This window comes from Microtus oregoni, unplaced genomic scaffold (genome assembly GCF_018167655.1).
Source record: "Microtus oregoni isolate MIOR12 unplaced genomic scaffold, Mior012 000086F_ref0000336, whole genome shotgun sequence".
NCBI classification, from domain to species: domain Eukaryota; kingdom Metazoa; phylum Chordata; class Mammalia; order Rodentia; family Cricetidae; genus Microtus; species Microtus oregoni.
Genome location: NW_024544552.1, coordinates 3825638 through 3844473, shown reverse-complemented (window position 1 = coordinate 3844473; position 18836 = coordinate 3825638). Strand labels below are relative to the sequence as shown.

The 18836-nt window shown below is 47.0% G+C and overlaps 3 protein-coding genes across 5 annotated transcripts; 1 reads left to right on the top strand and 2 right to left on the bottom strand.

Annotated features, from left to right (window-relative positions):
* Positions 1-65: 65 nt before the first annotated feature.
* Nit1 (nitrilase 1) lies at positions 66-3485 on the bottom strand. Of its 3 annotated transcripts, none has more exons than XM_041643415.1 (7): positions 3420-3485; positions 2750-2845; positions 2123-2380; positions 1913-2016; positions 1587-1720; positions 1330-1455; positions 66-487 (listed from the first exon to the last, which is right to left on the bottom strand). In XM_041643415.1, coding segments are annotated over exons 1-7 (987 nt in total). In that variant the 5' UTR covers positions 3422-3485; the 3' UTR covers positions 66-220. The 3 variants fall into 3 exon arrangements, with proteins under 3 accessions (XP_041499349.1, XP_041499351.1, XP_041499350.1); XM_041643417.1 differs by having other exon boundaries at positions 3388-3479; XM_041643416.1 differs by lacking the exon at positions 3420-3485 and adding an exon at positions 3066-3374.
* A 53-nt stretch (positions 3486-3538) lies between these two features.
* Positions 3539-13075, top strand: Pfdn2 (prefoldin subunit 2). The gene is made up of 4 exons (XM_041643392.1): positions 3539-3637; positions 10408-10496; positions 10583-10706; positions 12748-13075. Exons 1-4 carry the CDS (start codon positions 3563-3565, stop codon positions 12922-12924), a joined length of 465 nt encoding a protein of 154 aa, XP_041499326.1. The 5' UTR covers positions 3539-3562; the 3' UTR covers positions 12925-13075.
* Positions 13076-13379: 304 nt separating this feature from the next.
* Klhdc9 (kelch domain containing 9) lies at positions 13380-16429 on the bottom strand. Its single transcript, XM_041643391.1, has 4 exons — positions 15684-16429; positions 15288-15447; positions 15007-15205; positions 13380-13635 (listed from the first exon to the last, which is right to left on the bottom strand). Exons 1-4 carry the CDS (start codon positions 16208-16210, stop codon positions 13469-13471), a joined length of 1053 nt encoding a protein of 350 aa, XP_041499325.1. The 5' UTR covers positions 16211-16429; the 3' UTR covers positions 13380-13468.
* Between the last annotated feature and the right edge of the window lie 2407 nt (positions 16430-18836).

Below are 18836 nucleotides of genomic sequence, written 5' to 3'. Positions count from 1 at the left end.
AAATAAACACTGACTATATAAAATTTTACTTTTCTGAAACTGAAATCTGAGATCAGGTCAAAGTTTTTTCTTTCCCATGAACCTGAACCTGTGTTCCATTAAGAGTTTAAGGTTCTGCAAGTGAGAGAACTGTGCTTGGGTCCTGCCTGCAAGTCACAGTGGCCTCACTTCACAGCTGAGTATGTCTCTGTGTGTCTCAACCCCAGCAGAAGTCACAGGCTTAAGACAGCGGTTGACCCAGACTGCCATACAGGTCCGGTCTGCGATGCTGGAACACAGGCAGGTGTTGGCGCATCTGTCGCAGAAAGTTGAGATCAATTCGGGCAAGGCAGAGGCCTGGTCCCTCAGAGCAGCGGGCCACCACCGTACCCCAGGGGTCCACCACCATGCTGTGGCCATAACTTGCTCTTGTCTCATGGTGGCGTCCACACTGTGCTGCCGCTATTACATAGCACTGAGATTCAATGGCTCGGGCCCGCAGCAGCACCTGAGAAGGAGAAGTGATTAATAGGCAAGTGACAAGAAGTGGACACTCCAGGCCAAACTACTCATTGACCATTCTGCTAATCAACCAGAATTAGTGACTGTATTAACTCTCTAATACGACTCAACAGCTAAGAAATGAATTTCCCCCTAGATAGGGAAGGAAGATAATCCTTTCAAGTAGAGAAGGAGAGTAAGATTTGGCTGCTTTTTTTGTTTTGTTTTGGCTCTTTTGTATTTTCTTTTTTTTTTTTTTTACTTATTTATTTTGGTTTGTTTTCAGGGCAGGGTTTCTCTGTCCAGCACTGGCTGTCCTGGAAACTAGCTCTTATAGTCCAGGCTAGCCTTGAACTCATAGAAATCTGCCTGCTTCTGTCTCCAGAGTACTGGTTTAAAGGTTTGTGCTACCACCGCCTGGCATATACTATGTATTTTCTATTTTTTGAGGTAAGGTCTCACTGTGTAACCCTGGCTGGCCTGGAAGCCACAGACATCTGCCTGCCTCTGCCTCACAAGTATTGGAATAAAAGGCGGGCACCACATGCCCCACTGTTTTCTGTTTTGTTTTTCAAGACAGGGCATCTCTGTGTAACCTTAGCTGTCCTGGAACTTGCTCTGTAAACCATACTGGTCTCGAACTCAGAGATCCACCTGCCTCTGCCTCCAGATGTGTGCCATCACTACCTGGTTTCTATTTTGTTTTATTAAGTCAAGGTATCTCTATGTAGAACATACTGGCCTTGAACCTGTGGCAAATCCTTAGACTGCCTGGAGTTTAGCTCCGTACCACGCTACTAAGAATAAGATTAAAAGGAGTCCTTATGGTTTGAATAGGCATTCTCTTACCTCCCAGTGGGCAGGTCCAGTAACCGATCCAAAGGCTGAAGGATAAGTAAGTATTTCTGCCCCAGCTTGAGCCAATTTCAGAGAAAGTTCAGGGAACCGCATGTCATAACAGATTGCTAAACCCACCTGAAATTAAAAACAACCCACTCAACTTCCCTGTCCCGTTCATCATAACATCCAGTACCTTCATTATCGTACTCCAAAGGGGAATGTTACCACTTTTTCAATGTATTCCTGTTTCCTTTTCAAACTCCCACCTTGCCTGCTGGTGTGCTGATGGGTGGCTCGAGAGTGCGTCCAGGCATGGTAGAGTTACTTTCCCGCATAGGCCCCTGACCTGGGATCTCCACATCGCACAGATGTGTCTTCCTGTACTGGGCCACTACTAGCCCTAGAGGAAGAGATAGAGAAAATAGTACAGGCAAGCGAGAAGCCCAGCTATGCTCTTCTCCCAAAGAGTAATAAAGCTAAGAACAGAAGTACAAAGCGTACTAAAGCCAAATAGTTGAGAAAATAATGCTGAAGGATCTGGGCTGGTGGTAGAAAAGCCTGGAAAGAGGCAAGCTAAAATGTTGAGTCTCACCCTTGTTGTTCAGAAGCACATGACAATTGTAGATTTTCTGAGTCTGCTCCCAGTCTTGGCCACGCTCGTGGAATCCACCCAAGGACAGCCAGATTCCACATTCCCTGGGGGGAGGGGACACTGACAACCCTACTCAAGGCTCTACCCCCTCTATGTGGCAATCCAGGAACACAGCCCAGTAATGATTCTATTTCCCTCCCACCCTTGTACCTGGCAAGCTGGCTATATCGTTCCATAAGGTCCCCATCCAGTGGCTCAGACAGTTGTAATGTCTCGGCAGGATTTCGTGCAATGAAGTCAAATGCCTCAGGCAGAAAAGCCAGGCAAGCACCCAGTCTGGCCGCCTCGAGAACCAGCTCAGCACATGTTTTAAAGTTCTCTTTCTTGTTTGGGGTTGATGTTACCTGGCACACAGCCACCAGGGGCAGCTCCCAGGAAGTTGATGAGGACACCGCCATGGCTCTGGGCCTGTGAAGGGCACAGGCAGTGTTGTCAGATTTGCTAGCATGGAGAGTCCCAGAGGCTCCAATGGGACTGGGCCAGAGACATAAATGTTTTTCTCTTTTGAGACAGGGTGTTTTGTAGCCCAAGCAGGCCTTGTTATGTAGCTGTGGATGACCTTAAACTCCTGATTGATCCTCCTCCTGCCTGTTTCCCAAATGCTGAGATTACATGGTGGTGTGTCCCACCATTCTTACGAAGCAGAAACCCAGAGCTACTGGAGTTCACTTATTAAATGCTTGGTGGGTGGCAGACGCTTTTGTCTCCCACTATGCAGTTATTAACATGGATTGAGCAGCAACATGCCAGGCAGAGAACATAAAAAAAACATGTTACCTGTGCTGAGTACAAAGTACTGAGCTTCGGGGTAATCGGTATCCGATACACAGAAGGGACAGGAGTTGGCGAGGAGGCCTGGTGATGAAGCCCAGCCTGAAGAAGGTGAGAAATCAGGACACCTAACCCTCCTTCAAGCAGTAAGTTTCTACAATTCTCTGCCATTTTCAGGCCTGGTCAGTACTCCCCTCCCCCAAGGCTTCAAAAACACTTTCTTTAAAAACTATTAGTAGCCATGGAAGGCGATCATAAAATGGGAAAATGAGGGAGGAGACTATAATCCGTGCCTCAATACCTCAACTTCCAGTAATCTCACATTTAAAACTGAAGCCCTTTTCCTCTGCCAAAGGTTTCCGCAGCTCAAGTCATCTCATGGAACCTTCCTCGTTTCCCCAACTCTCTCTTCTCGGCTGTACCACCTGCACAGCTTTATAGACTCAACACATATCTTTCCCCTTACACCAGTATCTGGGGAAGAACGTTCACTCTCCCTAGATCCCCACCATCTCGTGGTGGGTAGGGGGCACAGGACCAGATCCCAACCCTAGACCCCGCCCTTTGATTAGCGCGTCCTTCCCGCCTCTCCCTGGGACAAGAATCTCTGTTGCACAAGTTAAAGCATCGCAGGTGGAATTCACCGCAGCGGGCAGGGTTGGGGAGTAGGTCCTACATGAAGACACAGCCAAAACCATTCGCAGGGTCGATCTGAGGAGCTTCCAGGAACCAGAAGCGCTGGGGCAAGTGGGTGGTAACTACCAGACCGGATGTGACGCACTGGGAGTGCGCAGGCCGGAAAGCTTGCAGGTGTCGAAGATGGCGGACAGCGGCGGCCGTGTGAGTAAGAGCAGCGGGAACAGCACGGGGAAGGGAGCGGTGTCGGCGGAACAGGTGAGGATCGGATCGCGAGCGCTGAGGGTTACTGGGTCGCTGTCGAGTTCGTGCAAGAAGTGGGGTCTGTCGCTTGGACGGGCCTTTAGCCCCCTCCACGCTCGCCGTGGTCGCACACAGGGGAAGGGTGTCTTTGGAGGTGGTCACGAGCCCTCCTAGGGCATGGGTAGGTGGGTTTGTAGCTGAGAGTCACGCCGCGGGGTGGGAGGTCCAGATCCCTAGGGTGTGGGTCGTCCTTTGCCCCGTCTCCGAGGTACCATAAAGAGGGTATGGTTTGGCATGGCATCTAGTAACGAATCCCAGAGGGCTATTAGTCAATGAGTTGTTTAGTCTGTTACTCCAAACCCCGCGTTCACTGTCGCCGACACTCTGCAGAACCACGTGCCTCGGACTCGACCAGTTTAGTCTTCTGTAACTATTTTAACCGAGGAGTAGTTAGTAGATAGGCTTTGTGGTTTGGTCTTGGAGTGGAATGGAGGTTGCGACAGGGTCGCTCTATGTAGCTTTGGCTTCTCTGAAATTCACTGTGTAGATCAAGCTGGCCTGAAACGCAGAGATTTTCTTGGCCCTGCCCCTGCCTCTCAAATTCTGGGATTAAAAACCGTGCACCACTATGTTGGGTCAGGGTGGTTTAGTCTTTTGAGACATGGTCTCACCAAGTAGCCCAGCCTGGCCTCGAAGTCGCTGACTGTGTTCTCGGAATGTAGACTGACTTTTCAGAAGGGACCAGAAACCCTTTTCTGATCCAAGTTTGCTTCTCCTATATAACATTGGGATATGTCTGACTGATCAGAAAGCCCTTTGTGGTATGGGAACTGTGCCTTGTTATGTGATTAATTCATATTAGAAGAAAAAAAATCACACAATTGAATTGTGGCTAGCGGTGTAGCTAAGTGGGTCAAGTGGGAAAGCCCTGAAGTGTAGGTTATGGGAGGGTGTTCAGGTTGGTGTGTGTGTGTAATAGTTGTTTTAATCATAGGTGCATTTGTTAGTTAATTGTTGAAAAATCAGTACAAGCAGGTAAAGGGTATCAGCATAAAGAGTTTAAAACTGATCCTATCAAAGAGCACAATCTATTGGAGCCACAAAAGGGGGGGGGATTTTCGTAATTCTATTGTGAGACAGAAAGTAAGTGTTCGAAGAGAAGTAAACTGCAGTGAAATTTTGAGGATGGAAGAGGTAGCATCTGACACAGTGGAAAAAACAACAAAAAAGCCGGGCGGTGGTGGCGCACGCCTTTAATCCCAGCACTCGAGAGGCAGAGGCAGGCGGATCTCTGTGAGTTCGAGACCAGCCTGGTTTACAAGAGCTAGTTCCAGGACAGGCTCCAAAGCTACAGAGAAACCCTGTCTCGAAAAAACCAAAAACAACAACAAAAAAAAAAACCAACAACAACAACAAAAAATAATGCTCTTTGAGGGTCTGTCCTGTGTTGGGCTCCAATGAACACAGAGAAATAGGTAAATGAAACAGACCTTGTCTTCAACTTGATCAAAGACTAGTTAGAAAAACAAGATGGCCAAGTGTGGTCACTCAAACCTGTCATCTCGCTGGATTACCACGTCCATTTCCAGGCTGCCCTGGGCTACAGAGTGAAACACAGTCTCAAAAAACAAACAAGACAGACAGAAAAACAAATAAAACAATGAGGCTTTAAAAATTATTTTATGGGCCGGGCGGTGGTGGCACACGCCTTTAATCCCAGCAATCGGGAGGCAGAGGCAGGCGGATCTCTGTGAGTTCGAGGCCAGCCTGGTCTACAAGAGCTAGTTCCAGGACAGGAACCAAAAGCTACGGAGAAACCCTGTCTCGAAAAATCAAAAAAAAAAAATTATTTTATGGGCCTGGCGGTGGTGGTGCACACCTGATCCCAGCACTTGAGAGGTAGAGGCAGGAGGATCTCTGTGAGTTCAAGGCCACTGCTCTACGGAGCTAGTTTAGTTTCAGGAGAGCCAAGGCTACCCAGAGAAAGACTGTCTTGAAGAATAAACAAATAAAGAAATGTTCATAAGGGGCTCGAGAGATGGCTTTTGCAGGGCCCCAAGCTTGGTTCCCAGCACTCGTGTTGGTTGGCTCACAATTCCCTGTCACTTCAGCTCAAGGGAATCCAATGCCCTGTTCTGCCCTCCAAGGCACTCAGGTGTACATGCTCTCACGCAGACACGCACATAATCTGAACAATTTTTCACTTGTTTTTGTTGTTTTGTTCAAGACAGGGTTTCTTTGTGCAGCCTTGGGTGTCCTGGAACTAGCTCCGTAGACCAGGTTGGCCTTGAACCTGCCTGCCTCTGCCTATTGAGGTCTGGGATTAAAGGCATGCACCACCACTACCTAGCCTAAACAATTTCTATAAATGGTAATTTGCTTTTATTTTCTGGAGGGTAAAATTCTGCCGCTTAATTATAAAGGATGAGAAAAGTTGGTCAAGAGTTTTAGTTAGAAGTAATAATTCGAAAGCGTTGAGACATGAACTGCCTGGCATTGGAAATTCTAGTGGACTTGAAAGCTATGTAGTGGAAAGTTTAAAGGGAGCTACAGGGTTTCTGTATCTGATGGACAATGGCACTTTAGATGAGGGGGGGAAAAAGTGGAAAGGAAATGGTTCAGCTGTTTTTCGAGGGGTGATAGGGAAAAGTCTCCAGAGGAGACTTAAGTGTGCATATATTCTTGTCTGCAGGTTGCAGGCCAGAAGACATCAGCTGTCATAGGTGTCATTTACTTTGTTGTTGGAGACAGCTTCTTTCGTTTAGCCTAGAACTCACCAAACTAGCTGGAGTGGCTAGCCAAAAAGCCCTAGGTCCCCTTTCCCCAGCACTGGGATAGCAAATGTGCCTGGGGTTTAAGTTCGCCAACAGTCTAACATTCCATTTTAGGCAGTTTGTGCCTGCAGGCCTTTTTTTCTTTTCCTTCCTTCCTTCCTTCTTTCCTTCCTTCTTTCCTTTCCCCTCCCTCCCTTCCTCCCTCCCTCCCTTCCTTCCTTCCTTTTTTCTTCCTTCCTTCCTGTCTGTCTTTCTTCCTGTCTTTCTGTCTCTCTCTCTTTCTCTTCTTTTGTGTGTGTTTATGGATGGAAGAAACATGCCCTAGTCCATGCTACTGCAGCCTAGGGAAGCTTGGGAAATTTACAGATGAAACATTTATTTTGCCTCAGGGTTCTGGAAGCTGACAATTTATTTCATGGCTATAGTAGCAGCATTGGCAAGAGGTAGACAGGGGAAGGGCGAGTGCATGCTTGCAGAAAGGGAAAAACTCGAGAAGCGGTCTAACTCTACAAAAAGCTGCTTTCCTGGAACCAGCCTCCTGTAGATGGAGGTTTTCATCGGGACCTCAATTAACCACGCAGAGACTTAATATTAATTATAAATGATTAGTCAATAGCTTAGGTTTGTTACTAGCTCTTACAATTTTAATTAACCCATACTTCTATCTGTTTCTATCATGTGAACCGTGCCTCATCCTGCTCCTCTTTGTCTCATCTTGACCCCACAGACTCTGCCTTTTTCCTTCCCAGCATTCTCTGCCCTGAAAATCCCACCTAGCTATCGGCCAATAAGCTTTTTATTAGCAATGAAAGCAACGCATTTTCACGGTCTACAGTAGGATTGCTCCACATCAGGCTCCCACATGCCCGCACACACATGGGGCGCCCACACACAGGTGCACCTGCACACATGTACACACACAAAATGGAAAAATAAAGAGTTCTTTCACAAGGTCAGCAGGATGATACAGGGGCATAGGATGATGCTTTGCTTCATTCCCAGGATCCATGTAACCCCCCTCCCCGCCTTTTCTTTTCTTTTTTTTTTTTTTTTTTTTTTTGGTTTTTCGAGACAGGGTTTCTCTGTGGTTTTGGAGCCTGTCCTGGAACTAGCTCTTGTAGACCAGGCTGGTCTCGAACTCACAGAGATCCGCCTGCCTCTGCCTCCCGAGTGCTGGGATTAAAGGCGTGCGCCACCACCGCCCGGCCCCCGCCTTTTAATTGAACCCTGATACACAAAGGACAAGTGCCCTACCACGGAGCCAGACCTTAATTTGTTTTCATGTTTTAGAAGTAAACAAGACACAGCATCTAAGCTATCATAGTGCTTGGCACACAGTAGATGTTCTTTACTTTCCATTTTGGGGAAAGCAGTTGTAGGGTCATGAAAGAGTTAAGTGTTTAAAAATGGGCTATATTTGCATGTTAATTTTTCCGAGAGATAATAGAAAAGAAGGCAGTGTATAGTGGCAAGACAAATATAAATAAAAAAGATTTGGGGTTTGGGGTATAGCTCAGTTGGGTCAAGTGCTTGTCTTCTATGCCTGAGGCCTTGGGTTGGATGCTTAGCATTGAATGTGCTGGGTGTGAAGAGCACTCCTGTATTCCTAGCAGGACTTGGGAGGTGGGGGCAAGAGGATCAGAAGTTCAAGTCATGTTGGCTACATGGCAAATTTGAGGTCATCTTGGGCTATATGGGATAAAAAATAAAAGAAAAAGTAGAAAAGATTTTCTGGGGGCTGGAGAGATGACTCAGGTTAAGAGCACTGGCTGTTCTTTCAGAGGTCCTGAGTTCAGTTCCCAGCAATTATGTGGCTCACAACCATCTGTAATGAGATTTGGCGCCCTCTTCTGGCATGCAGGCAGAACACTGTATATATAATAAATAAATAAATTTATTTATTTATTTATTATACAATGTTCTGTCTGTGTGTAGGCCTGCAGGCCAGAAGAGGGCACCAGACCCTATTACCTTTGGGCCTTTGGAAGAGCAGGCAATGCTCTTAACCTCTGAGCTATCTCTCTAGCCCCATAATAAATAATCTTTAAAAAAAAAAAAAAGATTTTGTAGGCCGGGCGGTGGTGGCGCACGCCTTTAATCCCAGCACTCGGGAGGCAGAGGCAGGCGGATCTCTGTGAGTTCGAGACCAGCCTGGTATACAAGAGCTAGTTCCAGGACAGGCTCCAAAACCACAGAGAAACCCTGTCTCGAAAAACCAAAAAAAAAAAAAAAAAAAGATTTTGTGTTTAAAAAGGGGAAAAATACTGGGTTGGTGGTGCCTCATGCCTTTAATTCCAGCACTCAGGAAACACAGGCAGGCGGATCTGAGTTCAAGACGAGCTTGGTCTGCAGAGTTTGAGAGTACTGGCTACTCTTCCGCATGGTAGCTCACAGCTGTGTATAGTGGGATCTGATGCCCTCTTCTGACCTAAAAAGAACAATAGGGAATAAGGAAAAGGGAAGAATTAGATATAGCCATAGTGGAGAAGACCACGAGAAAATTTGTATTTTAAAAGGAACAATGGAGCCAGGTGGTGGCAGTGGTGGTGCCCTCAGGAGGCAGAGGCAGCAGGCAGATCTCTGTGAGTTCAAGGCCAGCCTGGTCTACAGAGCAAGTTCCAGGACAGGCTGCAAAGCTACAGAGAAACCCTGTCTTTAAACACACATACACAACACACACACGAACTGTGGGAATTCCGAGGAGTGGGAATGGAGCTAGATAGTTTTGAGACCCCAGCAATGGCTGCTTAAAATTGGCTGAGTGTGCATCCCACTCAGAGTTATGTTGCAGTTTGCTGCTGACAGTGCGTTTACTTTTACTGCACTTAGGGCCGAATTGTTCCACAACTGGGGATAATTCACTCATTTCAGTAGATCTAGTTCCTATCCTGAAAGACAACAACAACAGATAGTTCATATTACACTAGCATAAAGAAACAGGGTAGGTGGCTGGGATAGCTCCCTGGTAGATGTCTTTTTAGCATCATCACATCCCCCCCTCCCAGCCCTAGGTCTGATCTAACACTACAGTGAAAGGGGTGGAGAGGTGGCTGTTGGTAAGATGTTGGCCAGGAGTGTGATACCGCATATGTCCAGAAGAGCGCGCCATAGTGCTGGGAGGACATTTAGAGTCTGCTTTAGTCAGAGGATTTCCTTTTACTTCACTTCCCTCTCTCTTCCATTTCTTTCTTTCCTTATCTTCCCTCCCCTCTTGTCCTCTCTTCCTCTCACCTCCTCTCCTCCTCCTTTTAAAAGACAGGGCCTCTGTCTCAGGTGGCTTTGAACTCGTGATCCTCCGGCCTCGGTCTCCTCAGTACTGAAATTATGGACTTGCGGTACTAGGCCAAGCTCCTTTTTAAACTAAACAAAACAAACAACTCGTTTGTCTTTTTCTCATTAGTTTTCAGGACAGTTTATCACTGTAGCCTGACTAGCCTGGAACTTACCACGACCGTACCTGTTTTAATGAGTGTTATTGAAGAATAGCAGGCAGTTTGCAAAATTGAGCTGAAAAGGGCTAATTAGACTAAAGTTCAAGAACTGGGGCTGCTTTAAGGAATCCAGGAAGGTCACCTCTTTGTAACCACAGGTTCTGTAGCTTCAACTGCTTTTATTAGACCTTCATTTCTACCCACAACTCAATATCTGAAAAAGGACTGGCATAGGTACTAACGTCTAGGGTCAGTGCTGGGATTAAAGGCATGTGTCTCCACCACTTAGCTGCTAACAGCCTTCCTTACCTGCAAGTCTCCTGTAGGTTTTCCAGCACCCCCCCCCCCATTTAGATCTGTTATTAAATTTCCTTGTGCCTAGCAAATACCTCACACATGTAGGCACCAAGTGCCTTCTGGGAAGGAATTACACAGACTAGGAAATTGCAGATTTGTATTCTATTCCTTTCCCAAGACGGGTAATCCACTCCTCCATCTTTGTGAAACTTGCCGTCCTGTGGGCTGCCTTCACTTTCTGGCATTTTCACTGTCTCATCTCTCATCTTTTCTCATGTCTTAGGTAATTGCTGGCTTTAATCGCCTTCGGCAGGAGCAGAGAGGCTTGGCATCCAAAGCAGCTGAGTTGGAGATGGAACTGAATGAGCACAGGTAAGAAAGTCACAGAGAAACAATAGCAGTTGAGGAGGGGTGCAGTAGAGTGGGACTGAATTTTGAGGTCTTGTTCTCTACCCTAGCCTAGTGATTGACACCCTGAAGGAAGTGGACGAAACCCGCAAGTGCTACCGAATGGTTGGAGGCGTGCTGGTGGAGCGGACTGTCAAAGAAGTGCTGCCTGCCTTGGAGGGTAACAAAGAGCAGGTGAGCAAGGGGTTAAATAGGGTGACCAGGAATAGAGGGAATGTGAAGGAAGAAAGTCCAAGCAGAAATTCATGTTGAAGATAGCGTGTAGCCTGTTAGTCTGTGCCCTTTATACGATTGCGAAGTCCAGCTCCTTACGTGGGGAGTTGCTGGCTGTGTGCCCTTTCCATAGGCTCTTTGATGTGGTTGATTTGGAAAGAGGATGGGTAGAGCAATGTTTCTCACAGTGGAGTCCATGGATACCTGAATCAAAATCACCTGAAGAACTAGTTTAACAGCGCTGGATCAAATCCAGGTCTTGTGCATTCCAGGCTAAGAACTTGCCACTGCTACACCTCTAGCCAAGAATCCGTTGAAAATGCAACTTTTTACGCTTTCTCTGGATCCACTGAACCAGACCCTCAAAGATACCATTAGTGACATTTTAAAAGGAGAAAGAGTACTGACTGGGGTGCTACATATTGGTGATTAACTTGCTATGATGAGGCAGGGGAATCTTGGGTTTGAAACCATCCGGGGAACCTATAAGTCAATAAGTTAAAAAAAAAAAAAAGATGAATGTGACCAAAGAGAAGAAATGATAGTGATAAATGCTGTTTTTTTGTTTTGTTTATTATATATACTGTGTTCTATCTGCATGTATGCCTGCAGGCCAGAAGGGGACACCAGATCTCAATCTCATTACAGATGATTGTGAGCCACCCTGTGGTTGCTGGGAATTGAACTCAGGACCTCTGGAAGAGCAGCCAGTGCTCTTAATCTCTAAGCCATCTCTCCAGCCTGATAAATGCTGTTTTAAAAACAAGCAACCCACCCTCCCTGGGAAGCTGTTGGCAATTAAAGGTTGCTAGGAGAGGGTGGGCCGTTGTCTTCAGTAATGTAGCCCCTGGTGAGTTGCTCATCCTCCAGTGAATAGTTCCAGACTTGTGACCACAAGGGTGGTCCTGGTAAAACTCAGTGGGTCACAAAACAAATCCAAGATAAATGATTATGAGATGGGGGATTTGTCAGGGAGGTAGATAAAGGAGTGGGGCTGGCCAGGTGGTGGTGGTGCACACCTTTAATCCCAGCAGTTGGGAGGCAGAGGCAGGTGGATCCCTGTGAGTTTGAGGCTAGCCTGATATACAAAGTGAATTCCTGGACAGCCAGGGCAACACAGAGAAACTCTGTTTCAAAAAAATAAAAAATAAAAACAAAAAAACTGGGGCTAAGTAAAAAAACTGGGGCTAAGTATCTAAGTATGATCAGAATATATTATGTACATTGTACTATTGGAGGAAGACGCTTATTGGTTCCTGGTGCTAGCTTAGACCCAAAATAATCACACAGAAACTGTATTAATTAAATCACTGCTTGGCCCATTAGCTCTAACTTTTTTTTTTAATATTTATTTATTTATTTATTGATTTATTATGTATACAATATTCTGTCTGTGTATGTCTGCAGGCCAGAAGAGGGCACCAGACCTCATTACAGATGGTTGTGAGCCACCATGTGGTTGCTGGGAATTGAACTCAGGACCTTTGGAAGAGCAGGCAATGCTCTTAATCACTGAGCCATCTCTCCAGCCCCTAGCTCTAGCTTTTTATTGGCTAACTCTTATATTAATTTAACCCATTTCTATTAATCGGTGTATTGCCACGTGGCAGTGGCTTACTGTTCCCAGCATCTGTCTCAGATGAGGATCTGTGGCTTCCCTCTGACTCCGCCCTTCCCTGCCTAGCTAAGTTCTGCCCTACTATAGGTCCAAAGCAGTTCTTTATTCATTAACCAATAAAAGCAACACATAGACAGAAGGACTTCCTACACCATTGTACATTTATGAAGTTGTCAAAGACTAACAAAAGTAAGAAGGTCAGATGATACCCTTGTATAAGACACTGTGTGTGAGAAAGAAATCACTTGAGAGCCTGGGCTTGGTTAATTCTGGGCTAAAGGTGAAGTTGAGTATGATCTTGTTTCGCTTCCTCTAATTACTGTCCGCTCCCGGTGGGGAAGGGAGATGTGCAGCCTTTTTACAGCCTCTTTTCTTTACTTCTAGATTCAGAAGATCATCGAGACACTGTCACAGCAGCTTCAGGCAAAGGGGAAAGAACTCAATGAATTTCGGGAAAAGCACAACATTCGTCTTATGGGGGAAGACGAGAAGCCAGCAGCCAAGGAGAACTCAGAAGGGGCTGGGGCGAAGTCCAGCTCAGCAGGAGTGCTGGTCTCTTAGGAACTAAGGCCTCTACATTTTTTTTTTTCATCCTGATACCCACTACTAATTTCTTTTTATTGTTGTTGTTGTTATTATTATTATTATTATTTTCTCTGCTATTGTAATATTTTTTGTTAATTAAATGTTTTGGTCAGAATGCTTAGCTGTAGCCTGAAACTTTCTCTCATTAAGGGCAAAAGACAGCATACAGCTGGACATGTTGGCACACGTGCTTTTAGTGCGTGGAATAGAACAGGAGGCTAAGGCTATCCAGGGCTATATATCGTGAGACTCTGTCTCAAACATGCAAACAAACAAAAAAATAGTATCTGATTTGCAGTTTTTGTCTCTGCCAGGTTAGCGGCTCAGTATCAGAAAGGCTTTGGGCTTTCCCTTGCAGATAAAGGTGTCTGCTTATTTAGTGCCCTTCTAAAACGGACTCAGACAAAACGTTGATTCTCGGATTGAAGTTTAATAAGTTTTTGAAGTGGGGCGATAGCTCTGATGAGAGTGCTGTGTCTGTCACGACAGAGGCTCTGGCCATGTGCCTTTCAGCTGCTCTTTAGACGAAGAGTTCCAGGATGCAAACCTGTGGGCTAGCTGTCCTGCCGTCCTCACCAAAACCCCCAACCAAATAAAGCTGGTCATTCCAAAGGCAAGTGCGATGGCCCACGCGCTTCAGTCCACGGTCTGCGCAGGGGAAGTGGAACCACAGAGGTGGAGACTTGCCTGTAGGGTGGAGAGCAGAGGGTGGTTACTGAGGAGGGATACCGCGGTCTTCGCTTCAACAATGCTTGCCTATTATTTTTTTCCCCATTTAATTTGTTGACCTTTTCAAATATTCTATGTATCTTGTCTATTTTGTTTTGTTTCTTGAAGCAGGATCTCACTATCCTGGTTGGTCTCAAATTGTATGTAGACCAGGCTGGCTGGCCTCAAACTTCCAGAAATCTGTCTGCCTCCAGGGGCTGGGATTAAAGGTGTGAATCACCATACCTGGCTCTTTTTTTGTTTTGTTTTGTTTTTTTGAGACGAGGTTTCTCTGTGTAGCCCTGGTTGACACGAACTTGCTCGTAGACCAGGCTGGCCTTGAACTCACAGAGATTCTTCCGCCTCTGTCTCCTGAGTGCTGGCACTAAAGGCATGTGCCATTACAGCCTGGCTATGGCTCTATTTTTAAGAAGTGTATATGTGTGTGTATATATATTAGATAGGATCTTATGTGTAGCGCTGACTGACCTGGAACTCATATTGTAACAGGCTTTTTTTTTTTGGGCCACAACCAGCTCCCAAGTAAAGGCATAGAGACATCTTATTAGTTATGAATGCTCAGTCTTATTTTATGCTTGTCCCACTAGCTCTTATTAACCTCTCTTTACCTGCATTTGCCTCGGGGCTTTTTACCTTTCTTTAATTCTGTATGTCCTACTCCATGTCTGCCTGGCCCTGAGTGTCTCGCTCTCTTTGTCCCTCACTCTCTCCTCTGGCTTTAGACTCCTACTTATTCTCTTTGCCTGCCAGCCCCACCTATCCCTCCTCTGCCTATGTATTGGCCGTTCAGCTTTTTATTAGACCAATCAGGTGCCTTAGGCAAAGCCACACATCTTTACATAACTTAACAAATGCAGCATAAACAAGAGTAACACATTTTTTGCCTAGTTAAAGAAATATTCCACAACACTATATAGACCAGGCTGGTTTTGAACTCACATAGAAGGCATTTACTTGCCTTCTACCTTCCATCTGAGTTGAAAGGTGAGGGCCTCCATATCTGGTTCAGTATATTTCAATTGATGGCTTGGTTGTAAGCCTTAGCCTTTAAAGGTTGAGCTAGCTTTCTGATTCTCTATTGCATTTTCCTTTTTTTTTTTTTTTTTTTTTAAGACAGGGTCTCTATGTAGCTCTGTCTGTCCTGGAACTTACTGTGTAGACCAGGCTGGCCTTGAACTCAGAAATCCATGCACCACCGCACCCAGCCCACCTTTAACTCTTGTCAACTAATTTGTCTTCCGTTCTGTCCCACCACTCCATCTTTTTGTAGTTTTCTGGTTCACGTGTCTTTCCCTCCTCCCTTCCTCCGAACATTAGTTTGGCTCTCACGGGTATCATAGATGTAGAGGTCGTTGCAGATCGTGTCCCTAGCTCTGGTCAGAGTTTCCCCACCAAAGAGTACAGCGAAAGGTCCCACCACAGAACAGGAATGGTGCCGCAGGCTCTGGGGTCCCTGCTGCAACCCCTGCCCACTGCTCACAAGCCTGGCAAGCTGTTCCATCAAACGAGGGGCAACAGGTGGTTCCTCCTTTGGAGAGAAAAAAGGGACTGTCTGAAGGGTTTGCTCATCTCTACTCATTTCTACTCTAAAATGTGAGAGGAGCTAATACCTTAATTTTCCCGTGGCTCCATTGCCCTGCTACTTCTGGATCGACGGAGTTGCAGCCCCCAAAGAGCAATAGCTGATGACCCGGGTGGGGTCCAGCAGTTGGCAGCAGAGCAGCGCAGTGGCCAGACCGTGAGGCCGTGTGGCAGCCTTCTTCTTTGTAGCTGTTGGTACACAAATTCGGGTTTTCTGAAAAGATTCGGTTGTTGTACCGCTTTGCCAGAGTGCCCTTGTGAAAGAAAATCAGGCTTGGAGCAGATGGTTAAGCCATCTTGGAAACTGTAGATCCAAGAAGGAGGGGTGCTAGGGTAAGGACAGGAATCAATTACCAATAAGTTTGTTAAGTTTTGTTTTCCTAGATAGAGAGAAAATGAATAGATGTTTGGGGCAAAGGTTGTACCAATAAGTGCGGGTGCTGTGGTCCAACTTTAACGTGTAGATGCTTCCATAGCGTCGCTGAGTGCGGGTACCACCCTCTCTGCCGGACACTCGTAGCTCTCGATCTGATAGACGGGTGCAGGTGTGACTGCTGAGGCCAGCAGGAGGGCTGTTGCCAGGGTTCGCAGTCCATACCTCCCACACTCCACTCTCCGTGTCCAGAGCCGCCACTGTGGCTAGGCGACGTGACCCGTCCCAGCCTCCCACCACACAGAGCCAACGTCCTCCCACCAGTGCCGCATCGTGGTGACTGCGAAGGGGACTGCCCCGGGCTGGCAGTCGTACAGCTTGGCCCCCAGCTGGGTCAAAGATCACAGTATCACTGCTGGGCACTCTTGCACCACCTTCTAAGAGACCCCCTACCAGATAGAACCGTCCCCGCAGTTCGGTGCATGAATGAAAGGCACGAGCCAGAAGCGCATCCCGCGCCACTGGCCTCCAGGTCCAGGCTGAGCCCCTTGCTCGACCGGGGGATTCCGCCCCAGCCATGGGCCCAGCAGAAGGAAGAGCCCTTGGATCGCTTCAGATCACACCCCTTCTTGCGGGGCCCAGCACTTCCTTCAGGCATGGGCTAGCTTCCCCTCCAAGACCAACCCAGGTCCTTCCGTACTCAAGACACCCCTTCTCTCCATTGCTGTTGCCCAGCAACCACTGCAGGGACTGCAGTGCGACCGCTGCAAACCGAAGGTCGCAAAGCGCCTGTTACCTTGGAGACAGGAGACCTGGTTAGCTACCGCGATCGTACAGTGATGTCGCCAGGGCAACGAGATGTGGGGGAAGTCAGTAAATATCCTAAAAGACTTGGGCTCAAAAAAGGGTGGGCGCTGACAAGTCCTTAGAAGAACCCAATACTGGCGAGTTAGCTTGATTATGACATTCGGGACGCAGGTGTTGGGGTTTGGGGGAACGGACCGTGTCTCCCTCCCACCCCCTGGCTGCAGGGTTTCAAATTTGGAATTTTCTCTAGGGATGAGGTAGGAAAGAAACAAGTCACAGGTCAGAGGTTGAGGGAATGAACGCGGACTAAGTGACTTGGGAGTCAGAGATTTGGGTAGACACCCACCCCCCACCCCCCCAGCGTTCCCATTTATGTAACCGTTAGTGGTAAAGTGCTTCAAAGTACTGATTGGGTGGAGAGTCTTTTCACCTCTGGCCACTAGAGGGCAGTAGAGTCCAACCTCCAAGGGAAGAGACCGGAGTGAAAGGTGGCTGATGGTGGCGAGAGATAGGAAAAGAGACAACTTGGGGAGGAGGAGATGAGTTACAGTGGGCAAAGTGTGTGAGGAAAATTAGCTTAGGCATATCTCGGACAATTTTTCACTACTGAGTCCTGAGAAGAAAAATTATTTCATCTTGCCTCTTCAGAATCATGTAATACATGGCACTGTGGAAGTCAGGATTAAGGAAGGGTGGGGACTTTCTCCGATAGGATCCTGGGCAGAGGTGCCCAGCCTTAGAAGGTGGGTGGGGGTGAGACGGGGAGGAGAGAAAAACACCCCTGCCCCTCCCTGCTCTCTTCCTTTGATTCAAGCCGGGTTACTGAAGGCCTTAATGCTGTCCCCACAGGACCCAGTGCAGAATAGAGAGGCCCAGATCAAGGCTGACTGGTTTCGGCTGTAGGAGGAAATGAGACAGATTTCTCCTCCTAGCCCAGCTGGGGAGGGGCAGAATTGGATCTGTGTCCCCCAAGCTGGGCTTTAACTGGGAAGGGTGGCTGTGACTTTGGCCTTTGGTTTCTAAACATGAACTTGCTCCCCATTAGCTTGAGAAATCCAGCCCACGGAAAGTGTCCAAGATTTCAGTAGGAACGGCCATGTTATTCAGGGGACTGGGATCATGTGCACTGGGCCTTTCCCCTCCTGATCCCAACTAGATCTTGAGAGGAAGCTACATGGGGAGGGCATGCAGGGGAAGGCACAGCTGTAGACTATGTGATTACCAGGACCCATTGCCGTTTTCCCTATCCCTCCCTGCCTTTTTGAAAATGTGTATTACTGAGGATTGAACCTAGGGTGTTGCTAGGCAACACTCTACTTTGCTGTATCTCCAACCCATGTTTTTTTGTTTGTTTGTTTTTGTTTTTGTTTTTGTTTTGTTGTTGTTGTTTTAAACTTTGAGTTAGGGTCTTGATAAGTTTCCCAGGATGGCCTTCAACTCATTTTGTAGCTCAGGCAGTCTTTGCCTCAGTCTCCTGACTAGCTAAGATTGCAGACCTGCCCACCAGGCCTGTCCCCCACCTGTATGTTAAGCTGAGATTCAACAATAGCTTTTTTTTTTTTTTTCGAGACAGGGTTTCTCTGTGGTTTTGGAGCCTGTCCTGGAACTAACTCTTGTAGACCAGGCTGGTCTCAAACTCACAGAGATCTGCCTGCCTCTGCCTCCCAAGTGCTGGGATTAAAGGCGTGCACCACCACCGCCCGGCTTCAACAATAGCTTTGTGTCTTTGCCCGTCCAGTTATCTTTTCCTGCATTTGACAAGTCAGATACTCAGTTTTCTAAGTTATGGTAAAATTCTCTTCTAAAAGAAACATCTAAGGCCAGGGAGGTAGCTCAATTATGCAAGTCCCAGGACCTGAGTTCCATCCCCAGAATCCACATAAAATAGATGGGCATGGCATCCCAGTGCTGGCAAGGCAGAGTCAGCGGATCCCTGGGCTTGGTGGGCAGCCCTAGTATATTAGATGAGCTCCAGGCCAATGAGAGATCTGGCTCAAAATACTAGTGGACAGCATCCAAGAAACAACACCTGAGATTGCCCTCTGGCTTCCACATGTACACACCTGTGTGTCCTTCCACACACACACATGAATATGAATAACCAGAGCCTTTGATTTCAGCAGTTGGGAAGCTGATGCAGGAGGATGGATGGTCTAGGCTACACAGGACTAAGCTAACTGAGACTACATGCAAAGGTCCTAATTTTTTTTAAAAAGTTAAATAATAATATCCCCAAAACAAAGACCCCCGCCTGCCCCAACTTTTTGTATCTGTAGCTAAAAGCTAATCTCCTTAAGGCCTCTCACCGATTCCCCTTCCAGCAACTGGACATGGATCTGACACACTCACTCCTTGGAGCCAACATGGTGCTGGCTAGACAGGGTGGGATCATTTTACT

Bases quoted from the DNA above. Each gene is read 5' to 3' on its own strand.
- Nit1 (XM_041643415.1), bottom strand. The intron at 1,721-1,912 runs GTGAGACTCAAC...CTCTTCCTCTAG, and splicing joins TGTGCTTCTGAACAACAAGG to GGCTAGTAGTGGCCCAGTAC. The intron at 488-1,329 runs GTAAGAGAATGC...TCTCCTTCTCAG, and splicing joins CTGGACCTGCCCACTGGGAG to GTGCTGCTGCGGGCCCGAGC.
- Pfdn2 (XM_041643392.1), top strand. From the start codon at position 3,563: ATGGCGGACAGCGGCGGCCGTGTGAGTAAGAGCAGCGGGAACAGCACG. The intron at 3,638-10,407 runs GTGAGGATCGGA...CTCATGTCTTAG, and splicing joins GAGCGGTGTCGGCGGAACAG to GTAATTGCTGGCTTTAATCG. The intron at 10,497-10,582 runs GTAAGAAAGTCA...TCTCTACCCTAG, and splicing joins ATGGAACTGAATGAGCACAG to CCTAGTGATTGACACCCTGA.
- Klhdc9 (XM_041643391.1), bottom strand. From the start codon at position 16,210: ATGGCTGGGGCGGAATCCCCCGGTCGAGCAAGGGGCTCAGCCTGGACC. The intron at 15,448-15,683 runs GTACAACCTTTG...GTGTACCAACAG, and splicing joins CACAGCACCCGCACTTATTG to CTACAAAGAAGAAGGCTGCC. The intron at 15,206-15,287 runs GTATTAGCTCCT...TTCTCTCCAAAG, and splicing joins GGAGCCACGGGAAAATTAAG to GAGGAACCACCTGTTGCCCC.